Source organism: Oncorhynchus nerka, linkage group LG16, assembly GCF_034236695.1.
Source record: "Oncorhynchus nerka isolate Pitt River linkage group LG16, Oner_Uvic_2.0, whole genome shotgun sequence".
Taxonomy (NCBI): Eukaryota; Metazoa; Chordata; class Actinopteri; order Salmoniformes; family Salmonidae; genus Oncorhynchus; species Oncorhynchus nerka.
Genome location: NC_088411.1, coordinates 29,478,708 through 29,502,373, shown reverse-complemented (window position 1 = coordinate 29,502,373; position 23,666 = coordinate 29,478,708). Strand labels below are relative to the sequence as shown.

General features: G+C 45.3%; 1 protein-coding gene across 24 annotated transcripts in view; it reads left to right on the top strand.

Moving 5' to 3' along the window:
• LOC115144382 (neurexin-1a) overlaps positions 1–23,666 on the top strand; it is a 644,902-nt gene that overhangs the window by 609,121 nt on the left and 12,115 nt on the right. For 16 of the 24 annotated variants that reach the window (XM_065002579.1, XM_065002574.1, XM_029685374.2 and 13 more), the window contains one exon: positions 7,064–7,151. In XM_065002579.1, the coding sequence (XP_064858651.1) occupies positions 7,064–7,151 (88 nt within the window). The remainder of the gene's footprint in view (positions 1–7,063; positions 7,152–23,666) is intronic. The other 8 variants (XM_065002580.1, XM_029685371.2, XM_065002575.1 and 5 more) reach the window with 1 other exon arrangement.

Below are 23,666 nucleotides of genomic sequence, written 5' to 3'. Positions count from 1 at the left end.
TATGTAGCTAGCTACGATCAAACAAATCAAGCCGTTGTGCTGTAATGAAATGAAATGAAAAATGTGATACTACCTGTGGAGCGAAGCGAAATGCGACCGGATTGTTGAGTGCGGAAGTTCTGTTCGGTAGACGTTGGCTAGCTGTTGGCTAGCTAGCAGTGTCTCCTACGTTAAGGACGACAAATAGCTGGCTAGCTAACCTCGGTAAATTAAGATAATCACTCTAAAACTACACACTCTAAACTACACAATTATCTTGGATACGAAGACAGCAAAGACAACTATGTAGCTAGCTAACACTACACTAATCAAGTCGTTCAGTTGAGTGTAATAGTTGTGCTGCTAATCGGTAGACGGTGGACTAGCTAACGGTGGACGTTAGCTAGCTGGCTAGCTGCAGGGCAGTGTAGACTGCGTTAGGACGACGAAATACGATAATTACGCAATTATCTATGATACAAAGACGGCTATGTAGCTAGCTCAGAAGAAATTGCTAAGATTAGACAAATCAAACCGTTGTACTATAATGAAATGTAATGAAATGTAATACTACCTGCGGACCGAGTGCAGATGCGACCGCTCGCTCCACACAGAATTTCATGTAGCTATGAAATAATAAGAATAACACACCACTAGGCTGAGGAATAACACACCACTAGGCTGAGGCTGTCACTGTTTTCATCCCAGTAGTGACACACATTTTTTTTGTAAGCCCCTCACATAGCCAGCATTAGATTGCCATTGGAAACAGATCTCTGAGAGAGAGAATCAGAGCGCGAGAGAGGTCACACCATGAATCTGTAATGTTATTGGATTTCGACTGGGTCAACACCGCATCAAAATGTTGACCTACACACTAATCCGACCTGGCATACCTGTGCCAAGTGGCATGTGCATTCATTTATGGTTTGTTTTACGGGCTTACCTCTGTCTCAGGTGTAAGATATGTATGTATGAGAGCCCAAGGTTAATGCTTTAAATAAGATGGGGTCAAAGATTGGTTGATTTGGTTCAGATGTGTCGTATGGTAGGAAAACTACATACTATATATTTTCAACACCATCACTGGCTGATGGTTGTCAGTGCTTTGACATTCAGTGCTTTGACACTGTCCCTGTCACTACTGGAGATGAGATCTGAGATGTAATATTTACAGTACAATATTACATGTAACATATATTACATGCCTGTTCATCTGGTCATGCACCCATGAAGTACAATGTACATGATTATCCTCATATGAGGCACAATTTATGTAGGAGGAAGAGAGAGACAAAGAGAGAGAGAGAGAGAAATACAGACATTGAGAGAGAGAGGGAGAGAGAGAGAGAGAAAGAAAGAAAGAGGGAAACAGAGAGCCAGAGACAGAAACAGAGAGAAAGAGAAAGAGAGAGAGGGAAAGAGAACGAGAATGACAGAAAGAAAGAATGAATGAAAGAAAGAGCGAGAACAACAGAAAGAGAGAGAACAACAGAGAGAGAGAGAGAGAGAGAAACACGGTGAGAGAGAGAGAAACACAAAGAGAGCAGAGAGAGAGAGAACGAGAATGACAGAAAGAAAGAATGAATGAAAGAAAGAAAGAGCGAGAACAACAGAAAGAGAGAGAGAACAACAGAAAGAGAGAGAACAACAGAGAGAGAGAGAGAGAAACATGGTGAGAGAGAAACACAAAGAGAGCAGAGAGAGAGAACGAGAGAGAGAAATACACAGAGGCAGCAATAGAGAGAGACTGAAACAGAGAGGTTGAGAGTGAGAGAGTGAGAGAGAGAGAGAGAGAGAGAGAGAGAACAACAGAAAGAAAGAACAGCAGAAAGAAAGAAAGAGAGAGAGAGAGAGAGAGAGAGAGAATGAAAGAGAGAGAGAACGAAAGAGAGAGAACAACAGAAAGAAAGAAAGATGTATTGATCTCTGTCTGTCGGTTCCTACTCAGTGTAGCTGCAGGAGGGGGAGTGTCAGGAATCCCCCGCCAGGAAAAACAAATCACATCGCCCCGGTGATGAATGTGGCATTCCCTTGATCCGCTGGCTCTGCCATCTGGCCAGGCTGACTCTGGGACGACACTGTATATCAGACTCATGCACAGCAAATTAAATTTACATTTGGACGACTTTCCCAGGCAGGCCTCACCGAGCCTCACCGAGAACAGATGTACTAAAAAACTAAATAACCTGGGCCTCTCCTTTCTCTCTCTGCCACAAACCTCTGAGCAGTTCTGCTAGCTACTTGAAGACTCGTGCATTAGGTCATGTTAGAAATGTTATGGATGACATTAGACAAAGAAATCATCAAGCTCAAATATACCAAAAACTTAAACTCTTTCTCTGCCACAACGCTCTAAGCAGAGCAGGGTTGGCTCATCTTGATCTACAGCACAGGAGGATGGTGGCACCTTAATTGGGGAGGACGGGCTCATGGTAATTAATGGAGAGGAATCAGTGTAATGCAGGGGTGGGCAACTCAGTCCTCCAGGGCCTGATTGGTGTCACACTGTTTCTCCTTCCCTAGCAAACACAGCTGATTAATCACTGAAGATCATGATTAGGTGATCTTTAGGTGTGTTAGCTTGGGATGGGGCAAAACTGTGACACCAATCAGGCCCTCAAGGACTGGAAAAACACACCACTAGGTATCAAATACATAAAACATATGGTTTCCATGTGTATGATGCCATTCCATTCGCTCCATTCCAGCCATTATTATGAGCTGTTCTCCCCTCAGCAGCCTCCACTGATCTACAGTGTATGTGTCTGGATCTGCTAGCTACTGAAAGATCGTATGAACATGGTTTGTTGATCTATATTCGTCTGGTCTGGTCTGCTAGCTACTGAAAGATCGTATGAACATGGTTTGTTGATCTATATTCGTCTGGTCTGGTCTGCTAGCTACTGAAAGATCGTATGAACATGGTTTGTTGATCTATATTCGTCTGGTCTGGTCTGCTAGCTACTGAACGATCGTATGAACATGGTTTGTTGATCTATATTCGTCTGGTCTGGTCTGCTAGCTACTGAACGATCGTATGAACATGGTTTGTTGATCTATATTCGTCTGGTCTGGTCTGCTAGCTACTGAACGATCGTATGAACATGGTTTGTTGATCTATATTCGTCTGGTCTGGTCTGCTAGCTACTTAAAGATCGTATGAACATGGTTTGTTGATCTATATTCGTCTGGTCTGGTCTGCTAGCTAATTAAAGATCATATGATCATGGTTTGTTGATCTATATTCGTCTGGTCTGGTCTGCTAGCTACTGAAAGATCGTATGAACATGGTTTGTTGATCTATATTCGTCTGGTCTGGTCTGCTAGCTACTGAAAGATCGTATGAACATGGTTTGTTGATCTATATTCGTCTGGTCTGGTCTGCTAGCTACTTAAAGATTTTATGAACATAGTTTGTTTATCTATTTTTGACAGGTCTGATCTACTACTTGACTTGAAGACATGGGGTGAGGTCATGTTTGATATGTTATAAATTACATTACAGTGACAAAGAAAACACATTATGGAAGAGAATTGGACAGTGATCGATGACAACACCTGTAATTTGCTAGGCATAGATCGATGCTAATCTAACCAGCTGTGTTTGGTTCCTATTGTCATGTATAACCTAAAGACAACATTTCTAGATTAACAACCAGCATTGAAATCCTATGTTCAATCCATTCTTTTTTTAATACTTTCACTTCATAGCAGTGCTCTGTATTGCTTTGAAACTGATTTGGTAGTTGGTATCAAATAACCTGAATACCGTTGAAGTAAGTGGAACCTTGATATCTAACTAGCTTCTCAAATGGCAGGTGTACAGAGAACCAATAAGCAGAAGCCTCTACCACATCCACAGCCCAAGGCTAACCCTGCAGGTAAACCTTCCTAAACAGGGTTCTGTAAGAGACAAACAGTACATTAAAACGAGGAACTGTAGACAGAGCCTGCTGTGAGCCTTGTGCTGTCATATGCGCACACACACACCTGCGCATATATACGCCAACACACGCACACATACAGACACACACACACATACTGTACACACGTAGACACATACACACATACTGTACACACACATATACAGACACACACATATACAGACACACACATACTGTACACACACATACAGTGGATTCTGAAAGTATTCAGACCACTTCACTTTTTCTACAGTTTGTTACGTTACAGCCTTATTCTAAAATGTATTAAATAGTGTTTTTTCCTCATCAATCTACACACAATACCCTATAATGACAAAGCCAAAACAGGTATTTAGACATGTTTGCGAATTTCTCAAATAAAAGATACATAAATATCACATTTAGAAAAGTATTCAGACCCTTTACTCAAAACTTGAATACTTGAAGCACCTTTGGCAGTGATTACAGCATCAAGTCTTCATGGGTACGACACTACAAGCTTGGCACACCTGTATTTGGGGAGTTTCTCCCATTCTTCTCTGCAGCTCCTCTGAAGCTCTGCCAGGTTGGATGGAGAGCATTGCTGCACCGCTATTTTCATGTCTCTCCAGAGATGTTTGATCGGGTTCAAGTGCGGGCTCTGACTGGGTCACTCAAGGACATTCAGAGACTTGTCCTGAAGCCATTCCTGCATTGTCTTGGCTATGCTGCCGTTGCCCTGTTGGAAGGTGAACCTTTGCCCCAGTCTGAGGTCCTGAGCGCTCTGGAGCAGGTTTTCATTAAGGATCTCTCTGTACTTTGCTCCGTTCTTCTTTCCCTTGATCCTGATTAGTCTCCCAGTCCCTGAAAAACATCCCCAGAGCATGATTCTGCCACCACCATGCTTTACTGTAGGGATGGTATTGGCCTGTTTTCCTCCAAATGTGACGCTTGCCATTCAAGCCAGAGTTTGCACTTGGTTTCATCAGACAAGGGAAACTTGTTTCTCATGGTCTAAAAATCCTTTAGGTGCCCTTTGGCAAACAAGCGGGCTGTCATGTTCCTTTTACTGAGGAGTGGCTTCCGTCTGGCCACTTTACTATAAAGGCCTGATTGGTGGAGTGCTGTAAAGATGGTTGTCCTTCTGGAAGTTTCTCCCATCTACACAGAGGAACTCTGGAGCTCTGTCAGTGTGACCATCGGGTTCTTGATCACCTCTCTGACTAGGGCTCTTCTCCCCCAATTGCTCAGTTTGGCTGGGCAGCCAGCTCTAGGAAGAGTCTTCGTTGTGCCAAACTTCTTCCATTTAAGAATGATGGAGGCCACTGTGTTCTGGGTGACCTTCAATGCTGCAGTCATTTTTGTACCCTTCCCCAGATCCGTGCCTCGACACAATCCTGTCTCGGAGCTCTAGGGAAAATTAATTTGACCTCATGGCTTGGTTTTTGCTCTGACATGCACTGTCAACTGTGGGACCTTATATAAACAGATGTGTTTATTTCCAAATCATGTAATCATGTCCAATCAATTGAATTTACAACAGGTGGACTCCAATCAAGTTGTAGAAACATTTCAATGATGATCAATGGAAACAGGATGCACCTGAGCTCAATTTTGAGTCTCATAGCAAAGTATGAATACGTATTTCTGTTTTTTATTTGTAATACATTTGCAAAAATGTCAAACTGTTTTCACTTTGTTATTATGGGGTATTGTCTGTAGATTGATCAGGAAAAACATTAATTTAATCCATTTTAGAATAAGGCTGTAACGTAACAACATTATGGAAAAAGTAATGGTCTGAATTCACACACAAACTCACACACACACTCCTTTAGAGCCCACTGCTGTCTAACCATGCTGCCTGCCTGCTATGCCTCAAATGAAACAACCTTTACTGCAGTGGTTTGATCAGACGGCCCCGGGCTAGACCATAAAATAACTTTGCAGCATAATGTTTTACACCTTTTACACCACTTTTCACTTTCTACCCGGCGATAGTCGTCTATTTTTTGTTTGCCCTTTTCTCCTGATTTCCTTGAGAGTCAGTGCTGTTGTCTTTGGTTTAGTCTGCTAGGGTGAGTGGGACCTACGGTGGGGGACCTTGGGTGTGGGACCTTGGGTGTGGGACTTTGGGTGTGGGACCTTGGGTGTTGAACCTAGGGTGAGGGATTCAGTAAGTCTGGAGGGTTGAACATAGAGTATAGGGACAGTGTATTACATCCCAGCCTTTTCCACCAAGTTTGTTCTTAACATTGCTTGACTTTGTCAAATCTCTATTGAGTCAAACAGACAGTAAAAGGAAATGACACCTAAAATATATAATGATTTTGTAGACTTTCTTTCACAGCCAATCACAGGTTTGCTCTTTGGGCTTTCCAATCTTTTTTTTAAGCTGCCACCAGTCTGTGCCCTCTAAATGTCAGTGGTGTTTGGTGATGGCACTAAACAATCCCTTGGAGGGCTATTTGTTTCAGCACACTGGCTGCTCCTCAGTATGAGCTTAGTTTGAGTTGACAATTGCTGTGAACTTTACTATCTATTGTTCCTCGATAATCAAATCGCATTTCTGTTAGGACAGTGGTGTCGCCTGGGTGGCAGTGTATTGCAGCAGCTGCTTTTGTGACCGTTAGCCGACTACAACTGTATTTGATCCCCCAGCTAAGCAGTATGAGTTTCCAGGGTTCCATTCTAATCCGTCTTTCTCTCTTGATTTCTTCAATCAAACGGTTTAGATTCTAGGGTATTGATAGTGTGATGGGTTTGGAGGTGTGGATTGGAACAGAAATTTTCTCAGTTTACTGTTAAAATGTCTCTCCTCTCCTCTCTCTCTCTCTCTATTCCTCATCACTCTATTTCTCTGTTTGAGTCAGATGATTCCATTTTTATGTGTCTGTGTCCAGTATGAAGGAAGATATAGGTCATTTTGGAACCAAGGCTAAATATAGTTAGAACAATGACTGGAAGTCTACTGATACAGCTAGCATGCTAAAATAGTATCCATGAGTTCATCTGACTCTGAGTAAGTAGAAACGACTGCTTAATCTCGCACTACCTTTAATACTATGTCGGGGTGTAAACCGTTCATGACCAGTTTCACTGAAGTTCTTCATTATTATACTGTTAAACTGCCCCTTCTCTCATTCCTAACCCTCTCTTTTTCTCTCTCTTTCCTCCAGACGACGGATGATCTGCTGGTGGCATCTGCTGAGTGTCCGAGCGATGACGAGGACATTGATCCCTGTGAGCCGAGCTCAGGTGGGTTAGGTTAGTCATCTCTTTTTATTCCTCTTCTCTCTTGGTGTCGCTGTCAGTCAGTCTCTCACCGTTCCGCCAGTCTCTTCCCTACCACCAGTCTGTCTCCGTACCGCCAGTCCCTTCCCTACCACCAGTCTGTCTCCGTACCGCCAGTCCCTTCCCTACCACCAGTCTGTCTCCGTACCGCCAGTCCCTTCCCTACCACCAGTCTGTCTCCGTACCGCCAGTCCCTTCCCTACCACCAGTCTGTCTCCGTACCGCCAGTCTCTTCCCTACCACCAGTCTGTCACCGTACCGCCAGTCCCTTCCCTACCACCAGTCTGTCACCGTACCGCCAGTCCCTTCCCTACCACCAGTCTGTCACCGTACCACCAGTCTCTTCCCTACCACCAGTCTGTCACCGTACCGCCAGTCTCTTCCCTACCACCAGTCTGTCACCGTACCACCAGTCTCTTCCCTACCACCAGTCTGTCACCGTACCGCCAGTCCCTTCCCTACCACCAGTCTGTCACCGTACCGCCAGTCCCTTCCCTACCACCAGTCTGTCTCCGTACCGCCAGTCCCTTCCCTACCACCAGTCTGTCACCGTACCGCCAGTCCCTTCCCTACCACCAGTCTGTCACCGTACCGCCAGTCCCTTCCCTACCACCAGTCTGTCACCGTACCGCTAGTCTCTTCCCTACCACCAGTCTGTCATCGTACCGCTAGTCTCTTCCCTACCACCAGTCTCTCACCGTACTGCTAGTCTCTTCCCTACCACCAGTCTGTCATCGTACCGCTAGTCTCTTACCTACCACCAGTCTCTCACCGTACTGCTAGTCTCTTCCCTACCGCCAGTCTGTCACCATACCGCCAGTCTCTCACCGTACCGCCAGTCTCTCACCGTACCGCCAGTCTCTCACCGTACCGCCAGATTCTCACCGTACCGCCAGTCTGTCACCGTACTGCCAGTGTATCACCATACCACCAGTCTTTCAACGTACCACCAGTCTCTCTGTCAGTATCTAACTGTACCACCAGTCTCTCCGTCAGTCTCTCACCGTACCACCAGTCTCTCATTGTACCATCAGTCTCTTTTTGTACCACCAGTCTCTCACCGTATCACTAGTCTCTCTGTCGGTCTGTCACCGTACCACCAGTCTCTCACCGTACCACCAGTCTGTCACCGTACCACCAGTCTGTCACCGTACCACCAGTCTCTCACCGTACCACTAGTCTCTCACCGTACCACCAGTCTGTCACCGTACCACCAGTCTCTCTGTGAGTCACGATCACACTCATAGTATGTTCACCACCAAGGTTCTTGTTGGGAGTTCTATTCCAGTTTACTTTTTTAATTGGCTGAATTGAAATGGACTTGACCCACAACCTTGCCTCACACCACATATGTCAAATATTAATTCGTAGAAGTAAAGGCTACAATAAGATAATGCCTAATGGTAATCATCATACTCCACAGTGATTCCTAAAGATCATATTAATGAGTGTAGATAGGCTGTTCTGACTTCACTTGTTCAGTAGCTAGCTAGTTGATTCATTTTTTGATTATCTCATTTGGGACAGGTATGAATATATTCAATATTGAATAAACATAATCCTAATCATCTGATGTTTTCAAAACCGGTCTCTGGTTCCACTATAAGTGTGTATAGCTAATACATGTTTTTTTCCCTTGTAGGCTTGTTGAGTCCCAAATGTAATGAATTACAGTAAACTCATAACAGCCAGTCAGTAGGACTAGCCTGCTGTTGTGTCACGTACGCCAGCGTTTAGGAGGCGCTGATTACACATGACATCTTGTGGAGCGCTGTCATTGTTTTTGTATTGTCTCCTAGGAAAACACATAAACACACAAACACTCGCACACACAATCTCACATACTCTCGCTCACACACAAATAGACGACACGCACGGGGAAACAAACAAACAAACAAACACCCTCTTAACAGTAACTGTCCTCTGAGACAACACAACAACACTCTCGCCTCTCTCGTGATGAAACTCTTTTCAGCCAAGCGCCTTCTAGTTCAGGTTCAAGAATGCATTTTCTGACAGACTATAAGTCTCCATGTTTACCGATTCACTCTGAAAGGTGAAAAAACTCAATTGTTTACTGACACCATGTTTACCGATTCACTCTGAAAGGTGAAAAAACTCAATCGTTTACTAACACCATGTTTACCGATTCACTCTAAAAGGTGAAAAAACTCAATCGTCTACTGACACCATGTTTACCGATTCACTCTGAAAGGTGAAAAAACTCAATCGTTTACTAACACCATGTTTACCGATTCACTCTGAAAGGTGAAAAAGCTAAATCGGGTTGCTTGACTAGCAATAATAGCTACATTCTGAAAGCTTTGTGCTAACATAGAGTATCCCAGCAAAAATAAGTTGTTTTGAAAATGTTTCTCATAAAATACCTTCTAATCTCAATGCCAGGTACTGTAAACAATTTGTAAACAAATTGAAAGCATTTCTCTGTTTACTTTTTGGTACCGCTGCTAGGGAAGGAGGCTTTGACATATTGCTTGCTGACACAACTTGCACTATCAATCTTACGATAATAAACCACATATTGAATTGCAGAATATCTACATTTCTTAAGAAGTGAAATGCAAGTTCTGTAATCATACTAACAGATACAGTAAAACCTTCTAGACGACACTAGAATCCAGCTTTTTAAACATGTATTGCTAAATGTTAACTTATGCTACATAAACACAGTGCATATTGTACATACAGTGTAACCACATTTCTCCTGATAATCTGTGGTAAAAATGTGTATGTTTATAATGTTCCTATTATCCTGGAATTGAATCTTCCCACCTTGCCACAGATAGCAGGTGACCCTGGTGCTTTTCTAATGAGCACCGAGTGGATCGACAGAAAGGGAGAACTACTAGGTCCAGACGTAAGGCCTTAGCTCTCTCTGTATCGATCTGTATGCAGTAATAAAGCCAGAACTAAATGAATGTCTACCCCACAGCACTCTCAGACTACTGTTTGTCTGTCTCTTGTACATCCAGGCTGTCCATCTGTCTGTATTGGTGTAGTCTGTTGTACCAGTACTGGTCTGTTAGGCTACATACTAATGATCTAATACCCAGTGTTCATACATATATCACAGTCCAGGCTGGACACATCTAGACTGCTCATATACCCAAGGAGACTGTTCCATGTTAGATCTGCTTACCTTAGTTAAGAAAGCAATGCAATGAGATTTGTATTTGTTATTTTATTTAACTAGGCAAGTCAGTTAAGAACAAATTATTATTTACAATGACGGCCTACCCCGGCCAAACCCTAATCCGGACAACACTGGGCCAATTGTGCGCCGTCCTATGGGACTCCCAGTCACGGCCGGTTGTGATACAGCCTGGAATCGAACTAGGGTCTGTAGTGATGCCTTTAGCACTGAGATGCAGTGCCTTAGACCGCAGCATCACTCGGGAGCCCAAAATGAGAGAGATGAGTACATCAACCAAGTCAATTAGTTAGCATTACAGGTTTGCATTTACCACATCTCATAGTTTCGTGAGCATTGCAGCATAGTCTCTGTCTGTGACAAGGTGATCTGTCAAGGGAAAGAGTGTGCTCCAGTGTGGATGCTTTAGAGGCACACACTCCTTCCCCGAACAGAATATCCTAGGTATCCTTCCTTTCCCTCTCTTGCTAGCGAGGGGAGATTTGACACCGGTTCTGCTGGGCTCCCCTGTGACAGCTGTCTAACACCACATCCTGATTAATATCTACGTTCAGGGCCATTCACACACTTGGTGGAGCGCTCAGCACTGGATCTGTGACAGTGCAGCCAGCCAACCATGAAGGACTGGATCCTCTGTCACTGATGCAGCCTAGGACAGTTTCTCAGGTTACTGTTACTGTACTGTCCCACTCCTTGCTATGGTGCTCCCCTTGGCTCTCTATGGTGCTATGCTCTCCTTGGATATCTATGGTGCTCTCCTTGGCTCTCTATGGTGCTATGCTCTCATTGGCTCTCTATGGTGCTATGCTCTCCTTGAAAATCTATGGTGCTCTCCTTGGCTCTCTATGGTTCTATGCTCTCCTTGGCTCTCTATGGTGCTATACTATGACGCTCTTATCCAGAGTGAGTGCATACATTTCCATAGTTTTCTTACTTTTTCGTACTGTACTTACTATTTTAAATTAATAAAGCACTGTAGAATTTCAATACTCTGCAAAATGACTATGACTATTAAAAGTAGTTGTAGAACTTTTCCCTATTATTAGGAAATTACCTAAATGACCTTGACTCTGACCCGCTATAAGTGCAGAACATCACTGTCAAATAAGATAAAAGAAGGCTAGAGATAAATAACGCACAAGACGATTCCATTTGGGGAACTTTCCCATGGCAGCAGACTCTCTCTCTCTCCCTTTCTCTCTCTGTCACCCTCTCTTTCTCTTTATTTTGCCCTTTCTCTCGCTCTCTACCTCCCCCCTCTTTCCCTCTCTCTCTCTCTCTCTGTCACCCTCTCCCTCCCCCTCTCTCCCCCAAGGTCAATTATAGATCATGCTGTAGGCTATATCACTGGACACTCGTCCCACAGTGGCCTCACCCCACCTTCTCGTCCCTCGTCCCTCAAACCCCCGACAGCCATCAAGCGACATCGATCAGGCCAGCTTACTTATTGCCCTGCTTTATTTCTCTTACCTCTGGGAGGAAGTAAACTGTGGCAAGCGGCGAGTTAATGCATCACAAATCGCACCCAGTTTCCTATTTAGTGCACTACTTCTGTATGACCTGGACCTATAGGGTGCCATTTCGGATGCATCCCCGGAGCCAGCAGCACGAGGTTCATTCACACAGAGCTAATCTTCCAGCAGGAGCCGGATTAGATCACACTGCAGCAAATTGAATCATCTCCCTGGTCCCTCTGGTTGAAGAGACCACATAGGGATATATATGGTGAAGAATGGTGGTATAGGGCTGGGACCAAGGCTAGAGCTGTGGTGGGATAGCCTGGGGCTAGGGGCTGAGTATAGAGCTGTGGTGGGATAGCCTGGGGCTAGGGGCTGATTATAGAGCTGTGGTGGGATAGCCTGGGGCTAGGGGCTGATTATAGAGCTGTGGTGGAATTAGCCTGGGGCTAGGGGCTGAGTATAGAGCTGTGCTGGGATTAGCCTGGGGCTAGGGGCTGAGTATAGAGCTGTGCTGGGATGGCCTGGGGCTAGGGGCTGAGTATAGAGCTGTGCTGGGATGGCCTGGGGCTAGGGGCTGAGTACAGAGCTGTGCTGGGATTAGCCTGGGGCTAGGGGCTGAGTATAGAGCTGTGCTGGGATGGCCTGGAGCTAGGGGCTGAGTATAGAACTGTGCTGGGATGGCCTGGGGCTAGGGGCTGAGTATAGAGCTGTGCTGGGATGGCCTGGGGCTACTGTGAGCTGTGCTGGGATTAGCCTGGGGCTAGGGGCTGAGTATAGAGCTGTGCTGGGATTAGCCTGGGGCTAGGGGCTGAGTATAGAGCTGTGCTGGGATTAGCCTGGGGCTAGGGGCTGAGTATTGAGCTGTGCTGGGATTAGCCTGGGATGGGGCTGAGGGCTGTGCTGGGATGGCCTGGGGCTAGGGGCTGAGTATAGAGCTGTGCTGGGATGGCCTGGGGCTACGGGCTGAGTATTGAGCTGTGCTGGGATTAGCCTGGGGCTAGGGGCTGAGTATAGAGCTGTGCTGGGATTAGCCTGGGGCTAGGGGCTGAGTATTGAGCTGTGCTGGGATTAGCCTGGGGCTAGGGGCTGAGTATAGAGCTGTGCTGGGATGGCCTGGGGCTAGGGGCTGAGTATTGACCTGTGCTGGGATTAGCCTGGGGCTAGGGGCTGAGTATAGAGCTGTGCTGGGATGGCCTGGGGCTAGGGGCTGAGTATAGAGCTGTGCTGGGATGGCCTGGGGCTAGGGGCTGAGTATAGAGCAGTGCTGGGATAGCCTGGGGCTAGGGGCTGAGTATAGGGCTGCACTCTAAGAAAAAAAGGTCCCGCCTTTGGAGAACCCTTTGAAGAACTCGTTATGGTTCCAGATAGAACCGTTTTGGTTCCAGGTAGAATCATTTTGGGTTCCATCTTGAACCGTTTCCACAGAGGGTTCTACGTGGATCCTAAAAGGGTTATCCTATAGGGACAGCCGCAGAACCCCTTTGGAACTCTTTTTTCTAAGAGTGTGGGGCTGGGATCAAGATTAGATCACATTGCAGCAAATCCTCCCCCTGGGCCCTCTGCTTCAAGACACCACACAGTGATACAGGGATTCAGGGGGGGGGGTGTATGTGAACTCGGAATTGTTCCCGCATGCACACACACTACTTGGTATCATGATACTTTGGTCTGGTTTTGTATTGTCACTAAAATGTTGGTATCCTGACAACACTATTCTGTTCATAGTGCATTACTTTTGACCAGAGCCCTTTGGCCCTAGGGGCCCCCCATGGGCCCTGGTAAATAGTAGTGCATTAGATAGGGAATAAGGTGCCATTTGGGGGACACACTGAGTCTGGACAGTGCCAAGGCCAACTCACAGAACAGCTGCATGTCCTTGTGAGAGCCCACAGAACAGACCGGGCCAATCCTGAGTGGAGTCAAGCCGAATGGACTGGGCCAACCCTCAGTGTAGTCAAGCAGAGATAAATGACATGGAAGGTTGATCTAATGATCAGTTCCTAACCAGTGCCAGATAGCCCTCTTAGCCCATAGAGCAGTCCCTAACATCCAACTGTATCTTATCTACATACTGTCGTTTTTTTTATGGATGTGTGTGTTTTATTTACCTTGTCTCTCCACATCTGTTAATAGTTATTCCAAGTCTTCTGTGTCGTGCGAAATATACAATTTATCACAGCCTAGCCAACACAAGAAGGCTGGGGATGAGAATCCAAGTAGTATGAAGGCTGCTATCATACTCACCCCACAGCGTTTCAGCAAATGATCTCTCGCCCCCTCCTTACGTTCTCTCTCTCCACCAACCACTTGCCTTTAGGCAGGTTAAGGTTAATCATCTACATGTTTTCTCTCTTTCATCTTCGCTCCTCTAATTTCCATCCCCCAGCCTTTTACATAGCCTTTTACATCACATTGACATCAACACAGCCACCAAAGTGTTTAACATTTGGTGGCTAATATGTTTGGTTTATAAAAGAGAGTGAACAAAAACGACATAGAAAAGGCCCATAAATCAAAACGGTAAATGGCAGTGACAGGAAAGGCAAAGCACCCTGTAAATAAAATAAAATATTATGGTAAAATATTGTTTTATAGTAGCGCTTAGATTAATGAAATAATAACACAACGCTACTGGCTTGGGAGGTCACTGCCCACATATAATAGGCTATTCAATCATACCCAGCAAGAGGTCTCTCTCCTTCTCTCCCTGTGTTCTCTTCTCTGTTCCACTGCTGAGCACCATGCACCATGCATGTCAATAGACCTTACTCATGCCATGGCCATGAGCATTCCAATTCCAGCTTTGGAAAATCCAGCTTCGGAAAATCCAGCTTTGGAAAACAAGGCAACGGCCTATAGAACACCAACCACTATAGCACATTATTTAATTAGCTGCTGCCTGGCAGACATGTCTGTGCTTCAGACCCTTGAATTGACTCTGCTTGTTGGCCTTTAACAGATGAAGCGATGAAGCTTCCACATTGTAGTCAATAATCTGTGAACCATGTATGCAGTATGTAGTTCTTTTCTTCCATTTGATGTTGGCCTATCTCTTCCATTTGATGTTGGCCTATCTCTTCCATTTGATGTTGGCCTATCTCTTCCATTTGATGTTGGCCTATTTCTTCCATTTGATGTTGGCCTATCTCTTCCATTTGATGTTGGCCTATCTCTTCCATTTGATGTTGGCCTATCTCTTCCTCTGTGGAGATAAACCCCAGACACGGCTTACTGACACACGTGCATGCACAAATAATAATAATAATAATAACTTGTCTTTGAGGGAACACGATTTCCCGGTCATGTCTGCTTGGCTGTCAGACCCCAAACCTCCCTCCTCTCCCTGTATGCTGATTCCTCTCTATTCATATTTTCAATTATTTCTCACTCCTTTCCAACCTCCTTCCAACCTTCCATCTCTCTGGCTTTGCGTCAGCATCATCAGCATGCTAGACTTTGACGCTAAGGCATTTCCGCATCCCAAATGGCACCCTATTGCCTATAGAGTGCACTACTTTTGACCAGATTCCTACATAACGAATAGGGTGCCAACCAATGTGTCTGCTTATTCGTTTTGAGTGGCAGATGCCAGATTTAACCCTAGCGAGGGGGAAACGAGGACAAGAGGAGCTCGCCTCAGCGGTGGTTTTTAGAAAAACACAACTCCCAGGACCCTTCTCTGGGTTCACCAAGTGGTGGAATTGCTTTCTGCAGAGACATTAAACAAACCGAAAAGTAAACACTTGCTGTAGCCCCCCTACCGCCCTGCGTGATTCCATTTAGGAAAGGTCTATGATGCATGAAATGCATTATTGCCTTAGCTAAAGGAATGGAATAACATCCATAAAATATTGTGGCGTTACCTTTTAGTCTTCCAGCAGGCAGCAGCGGCCTCGCTCTGGCATTGTCCCCATTGTCCCCGGCCAAAAGGGCAAATGCTCACTCACACAGGATATTTTTTTTCCAGTATAGGCTACTACAGCAGTTTCATTATAATCATTGTAAGTTTATGAAGAGGATAAAGTGAATATAGATAAATTGCCCAAAAGACCAAATGTTCACTCATACCAGAATCAAACCATTGAACTCATGTTGTGCTCTGTTCAACAACAACAACAATCTTGGGATTTACACTATTTACACTATTTACACTACTACTACATTATCAGGCTTCCTCTAATCATTGTGAGTTTATGAGCATATAATCAAGACAGAACACTAGAATCTGATACAGGATGAATATTATATATATTCATCATTAATATGAATGAATACCTTATTGCCCCCTGTTTTCCTCTCATTGTTACAGTCTATTCGTTTTTCTCAAAAGAAAACCAGGACTGAGGATCGGATACAGTTCACAGCAGAAACAAAGTATAGAAATCACTAGTTTTCTGTGTGCACCGTTTAATATTCATGATGACATTAGCACACATTTATTAACATATTAACCTACTTGGCATACATTTCATCATGCCATTCATCACTGTATCCATATCCCCCCACCCATCCATCCAGGACTTCTTCTAGTTAAAGCAGCCACTTGGGTTGTGTCCAAATTTACACACAATGGCTCTGGTCAAAAGTAGTGCACTATATAGGAAATATGGTACCAATTCGGATGCACCCTGAGTTTAGCTGCGGTCATCCAGAGACAGAAAGCTTCCATATGCCCTACTCTCATTTCCTGTCCCTCTCTCCCTTGGACCCTGACACGCTCACACTGAGCATTATGGGTAAAAGGGCTCCAGATCTCCGCTGCACCATTTACTTGGAAGGTCAAGCACGGTTTATTAATCATCACAGCATTGGTTGAACTCATTTCATGCTCGCTCGGTCAGTTCTGTGTTCAATTCACAGTCCTGTGAGCATTATCAGATAGCCAGAGTCACTCTGGGCTCGCACATGCATGCCTGAAATTAGACACACTCAGGTCCACACTCGGGGTCATGGAATGACGTAGGCCAAGGCCAGCTTGCTGTACTGAAAGTAAAGGGAGGGATGGAGGTAATCGATGGATGGATGAATATAGGGGTGAATGGCGTCACCTCTTCTTCTCATGGACAAATGGCTAATTAAAGAAGTGACAGAAGATTGAGTTAAGTTAATATCTAAAGACAGACTTAATACCTGAGTTAAGTGTAAGTAAGGAAAAGATGGAGGGATGGATGGGTAAATAAAGGAAGCAAGCGAAGAATGGATTGTGTCACTTCTTCGTCTCGAGGACATTCAGCTAATTAAGGACAAATGTAAAACCATTCTTAAGTTAATATGTTAGGAAAGTAGCAGCTCAAGCAGTAGTTGAGTTGATAGAGTGATGGAGGGATGGGGTCACTTCTTCTTAAATGCTAAAATTCTCCAGTGTTTCCAGATTTATATTAGATTTGACCTATAATTAACCTATAATTAATTACATATGAGTGAAATTGTTTTCCTTCCAAAAAATGGTAATGAAGTATATTAAAAAACAGATTTTCTGTGTTGGAATAGTGTGGGCGTATACTGGTCATTAAAAATATGCATGCGAGTAGACTGATTGGACTGCTCATCCTCCTCAGGAGGCCAACAACATTATTTTGGTATAAATTAACAGAACATGAAGTGAGATTTTCACTGGACAGTTACGTACTGTAAGGACAAATGTAACACCTGTTTGTTACTTAACACAGCTTACACCAGCAGTAGGATGATACAGATGATCTGTCTGTTCGTGAAGGAAGAGATAGACAGATGAATGGATGGCATTACTTCTTCTTCTCTCATTTGAAGAGGAGAGATTATAAGTAATACCATTTTGTGTTGGGCCTTCTGGAAGGAAGCTATACTCCAGCAGTAGGTTGCTACAGTGACCTTTCTACCAGGGCTGATCCTCTACTGTGGTGTGACAAATCTGAGTTTGACAGCTGATGATTGTGGTGAGGAAATGTTGGCGCTACTGTACAACTAATCTGTGTGTATTACAGTGATGTGTCAGTAAGATAGCCAACCTCATTTTAGCTAAAGACATACCGATATTGTAGTCATTTCATTGTAGGAATATATTCTTCCCCACCTGTTTAGAGCCCCACCTGTTTAGATAAAAAAAATATATATAATATTGTTTCTAGCAAAACACATAGTCTTAACGTTAACAGTGAAGAGGCGACTCCGGGATGCTGACCTTCTAGGCAGAGTTCCTCTGTCCAGTGTCTGTGTTCTTTTGCCCATCTTAATCTTTTCTTTTTATTGGCCAGTCTGAGATATGGCTTTTTCTTTGCAACTCTGCCTAGAAGGTCAGCATCCCGGAGTCGCCTCTTCACTGTTAACGTTAAGACTATGTGTTTTGCTAGAAACAATATTATATATTTTTTTTTTTATCTAAACAGGTGGGGCTCTAAACAGGTGGGGCTCTAAACAGGTGGGGCTCTATACAGGTGGGGCTCTAAACAGGTGGGGCTCTAAACAGGTGGGGCTCTAAACAGGTGGGGCTCTAAACAGGTGGGGCTCTAAACAGGTGGGGCTCTAAACAGGTGGGGCTCTAAACAGGTGGGGCTCTAAACAGGTGGGGCTCTAAACAGGTGGGGCTCTAAACAGGTGGGGCTCTAAACAGGTGGGGCTCTAAACAGGTGGGGCTCTAAACAGGTGGGGCTCTAAACAGGTGGGTCTCAACAGGTGGGGCTCTAAACAGGTGGGGCTCTAAACAGGTTGGGCTCTAAACAGGTGGGGCTCTAAACAGGTGGGGATCTAAACAGGTTGGGCTCTAAACAGGTGGGGCTCTAAACAGGTGGGGCTCTAAACAGGTGGGGCTCTAAACAGGTGGGGCTCTAAACAGGTGGGGCAGAATAACGGGTCGCCACTGGACCACACTGTGTTGTTACTTTCTTGAGTAAAAACTCTTGATTCCTACCCTTTAACTGTAGTACTGTATAGTACTATTACTATTAGTACAACACGCTCCTGTACTGTATCGTACTATATTTTCCCATCCCAAGGATGTCAAATCCCAATATACTGTATGTATTGTAATATAACTGTATCTCCTAGGGTAACATACATGTATATTTCTTGTCAAACCAGTGTACAGTAAAGTGAGAATTGTATAGATCTACAGTAAATCCATCCAGGTGTAGATGATAAACGACAGGGTAAATGACAGTGCATAACCAGAGCACATCTCTCCATGCCATCAATCCCACTAAAGGAAGGTCAGTCGGCCCTGTATCCGTTCATTATAGTCTAAGTAGTCCTGTTTGCTCCGTTACTCCACAACAAGGAGAACATGAGCAGGCCTCACCCTCACCTGAAGCAACCCTTTCCCCTTCCCCCCTCCGCCTCACCTGTCCTCGCTCTCTATGTTCCTTCCTCAGCACTCACATCCCTCCTTCCTTAACTCCCTTTCCCGTCCATGTTTTCCCCTTCATCCACATCCCTTCTCCCATTCCTTACTCTCCATTTCTCCCCCTCACTTACCTCCCCCCTCTCCAATCCCATTCCCTGTTCCCCATCCCTTACCCTGCCCCCCCAGCCCCACGCTCTAACTCTCATTGCAAATTGCCAAACAAATGAACCCCTTCGCCAGGGACAAATGAGGAGAAATAGTCTTTAAAGAGGACCATTTATTTAAATCCCAACTGACAGGGTGGAATCTGTGATCCCATTTCGCTCCTCCTTGAGAGAAGTAGAGGATGAAGGGGGTTTGCATCGAGCATTTCAAAGATATTTAAATGAGTAGTCCCAGTGCAACACAGCTAATGTTACAGGGAGAGAGAGAGAGATGGGGGGCAGAGAGAGAGAGAGAGAGAGAGAGAGAGAGATGGGGCAGAGAGAGAGAGAGAGAGAGAGAGAGAGAGAGAGATGGGGGCAGAGAGAGAGAGAGAGAGAGAGAGAGAGAGAGAGAGGGGGGGGGGAGAGAGAGAGAGAGATGGGGGGCAGAGAGAGAGAGAAAGAGAGAGATGGGGGGCAGAGAGAGAGAGAAAGAGAGATGGGGGTTAGAGAGAGAGAGAGATGGGGGGCAGAGAGAGAGAGAGAGAGATGGGGGCAGAGAGAGAGAGAGAGAGAGAGATGGGGGCAGAGGGAGAGAGAGAGAGAGAGAGAGAGAGAGTATATTATTTAAAAACTTTTGTGAGTGTTTACTTGCTTTGGCAATGTAAACATGTTTCCCATGCCAATAAAGCCCTTTGAATTGTATTTAATTTAAATTGAGAGAGAGAGAGTGTGAGAGTGTGTGTGAGAGAAAGAGAGCGAGAGAGAGAGAAAATACAGAGGGAGAAAGAGAGAGGGAAAGATGGAAAGAGAGATTGCTAAGAGAGAGAGAGAGAGAGAGATGGGGTCTCTTTAGTTTGACATCTACAGAGGAAGAAAGAGACCCAGCTAGAATTAAACAGAGAAAAGAGAATCCTCCTATAACTTATTTAATTCAAAGCAGAGACATATCACCATAGCTGTCGCTTCGAGGACATACAGTAGACCATCAGAGCTACTAGACCACCTTTTCAATACCTAATTTTGCCTCATTTCATTCCAACTACCTCTCACAGTGCCTTTCATACACCGACACTGCCGCAATTTAGTGCCATACCATTACGTTCTGCTCAATCATATGTATATATCATGGTGAATAAGAGTCATATGATATCTGCTTGTCTCATTTTCTGTCTCTTTTTTCCCGATGTATTGGTATATCTCCTATCTCTCCCGCTGAAAACCCAACCCAACCACCCATCAAGGCCCCAACAGCCTTGCTGAGGGGAAATGACTTGTGACTAAATGACTGAAACATTACACGTTGTCGGAGGGTTATAAAACATGAATAAAACAGCAAGGTTTTTTATTATGGCCAGGAAATGGTCAAAAGTAGTGCACTATCTAGGCAATAGTGTGCCATTTGGGAGGCACACTAAGAGTTTCAACCAGAGATGAAATGAAGAGAGGGAGAAAGGTTATTCTGGTAGCTTTTACATCAGTTCACTGCCTTAAAAGTTTCCCCCTTCAGTTCACAGTATCTTTCTCCCCATCCCGATATCTCTCTCACTCTCACTCTCACTCTCACTCCCCTTTCTCCCCATCACGATATCTTTCTCTCTCTCACTCTCACTCTCACTCTCACTCTCACTCTCACTCCCCTTTCTCCCCATCACAATATCTTTCTCACTCTCACTCTCACTCTCACTCTCTCTCCCCTTTCCCCCTCTCTCTCTATTACTCACTCTTTCTAGCTATCTATCTCGCTTCACCTTCCATACCCCTCCCATCTCTCACTCTCACTCTCACTCCCCTTTCCCCCTCTCTCTCTATTACTCACTCTTTCTAGCTATCTATCTCACTTCACCTTCCATACCCCTCCCATCTCTCTCTCTCCCCGCCCCCCGCCCCCTCTCCCTGTCTCTCTCTCTCCCCTGCTGTACCATCATGAAGCTAGGCTCTCACCCACCCCCTCTCCCTGTCTCGCTCTCTCTCCTGCTATACCATCATGAAGCTAGGCTCTCACCCACCCCCTCTCCCTGTCTCTCTCTCTCCCCTGCTGTACCATCATGAAGCTAGGCTCTCACCCACCCCCTCTCCCTGTCTCTCTCTCTCTCCTGCTGTACCATCATGAAGCTAGGCTCTCACCCACCCCCTCTCCCTGTCTCTCTCTCTCCCCTGCTGTACCATCATGAAGCTAGGCTCTCACCCACCCCCTCTCCCTGTCTCTCTCTCTCCCCCGCCCCCGCCCCCTCTTCCTGTCTCTCTCTCTCCCCTGCTGTACCATCATGAAGCTAGGCTCTCACCCACCCCCTCTCCCTGTCTCTCTCTCTCCCCTGCTGTACCATCATGAAGCTAGGCTCTCACCCACCCCCTCTCCCTGTCTCGCTCTCTCTCCTGCTATACCATCATGAAGCTAGGCTCTCACCCACCCCCTCTCCCTGTCTCTCTCTCTCCCCTGCTGTACCATCATGAAGCTAGGCTCTCACCCACCCCCTCTCCCTGTCTCTCTCTCTCTCCTGCTGTACCATCATGAAGCTAGGCTCTCACCCACCCCCTCTCCCTGTCTCTCTCTCTCCCCTGCTGTACCATCATGAAGCTAGGCTCTCACCCACCCCCTCTCCCTGTCTCTCTCTCTCCCCCGCCCCCGCCCCCTCTTCCTGTCTCTCTCTCTCCCCTGCTGTACCATCATGAAGCTAGGCTCTCACCCACCCCCTATCCCTGTCTCTCTCTCTCCCTGCTGTACCATCATGAAGCTAGGCTCTCACCCACCCCCTCTCCCTGTCTCTCTCTCTCCCCTGCTGTACCATCATGAAGCTAGGCTCTCACCCACCCTCCTCTCCCTGTCTCTCTCTCTCCCCTGCTGTACCATCATGAAGCTAGGCTCTCACCCACCCCCTCTCCCTGTCTCTCTCTCTCCCCTGCTGTACCATCATGAAGCTATGCTCTCACCCACCCCCCTCTCCCTGTCTCTCTCTCTCCCCTGCTGTACCATCATGAAGCTATGCTCTCACCCACCCCCCTCTCCCTGTCTCTCTCTCTCCCCTGCTGTACCATCATGAAGCTAGGCTCTCACCACTTTAAGGTTGTTTTTTGTCTAATTTTACCCTTGGGTACGCTTGAGTAGAGTTTATAAGAGCGGCCATCATTTTAAACACTTGTTTCAGGCGTCATTTCTCCCTGGGTTTATAATTTCCTTCGCTTTGCCTTGGTGATGGACTGTTAAAGAAGATACAGGCAGATGCAGAGAGGAGAGTGAAGCATTCTGGGATGGGAGCGATATGGGATGGCACTACCTTGACATATGAATAAGTAGTTAAGGTTCCGCACTCAAAAAAGGGATTTTCAAAGTTCCTTTATGCTATTTTATTCATTAAGGACAAATGAAAAGACCAACATTGTCTGTTAAACAATCGTCAGTGTTTGTGACTACCTCCCCATAACAACTATCTTTCTCTCTCCACCCCAACTAAAGGAAGGAACGGGAGGGGGTCCAGACATACACCAACCCTCCTCCTGAATAGCAACCCTCTAGCTGGATTTTGCTTCAACCTAACCCTAATCTAATACATCTGATTCTACTAATTAGCTGCTCACTATGACCTTGATTAGCTGATTCAGGTGTGTTACAACAGAGAAATACAGTTGAAGTCGGAAGTTTACATACACCTGAGCCAAATACATTTAAACTCAATTTTTCAACATTCCTGACATTTAATCCTAATAAAAATTCCCTGTTTTAGGTCTGTTAGGATCACCTCTTTATTTTAAGAATGTGAAATGTCAGAATAATAGGAAAGAGAATGATTTATTTCAGCTTTTGTTTCTTTCATCACATTCCCAGTGGGTCAGAAGTTTACATACACTCAAGTAGTATTTGGTAGCATTGCCTTTAAAATGTTTAACATCGGTTGAGTGAATTTTGGCCCATTCCTCTTGACAGAGCTGGTGTAACTGAGTCAGATTTGTAGGCCTCCTTGCTCGCACACACATTTTTTCACTTCTGCCCACAAATGTTCCATAGGATTGAGGTCAGGGCTTTGTGATGGCCACTCCAATGCCTTGCCTTTGTTGTCCATAAGACATTTTGCCACAACTTTGGAAGTATACTTGGGGTCATTGTCCATTTGGAAGACCCATTTGCGACCAAGCTTTGACTTCCTGACTGATGTCTTGAGATGTTGCTTCAATATATCCACATAATTTTCCTACCTCACGATGCCATCTATTTTCTGAAGTGCACCAGTCCCTCCTGCAGCAAAGCATCCCCACAACATGACATTGCCACCCCCGTGCTTCACGATGGGGATGGAGTTCTTCGGCTTGCAAGCCTCCCCCTTTTTCCTCCAAACATGATGATGGTCATGATGGCCAAACAGTTCTATTTTTGTTTCATCAGACCAAAAAAAGTACGAT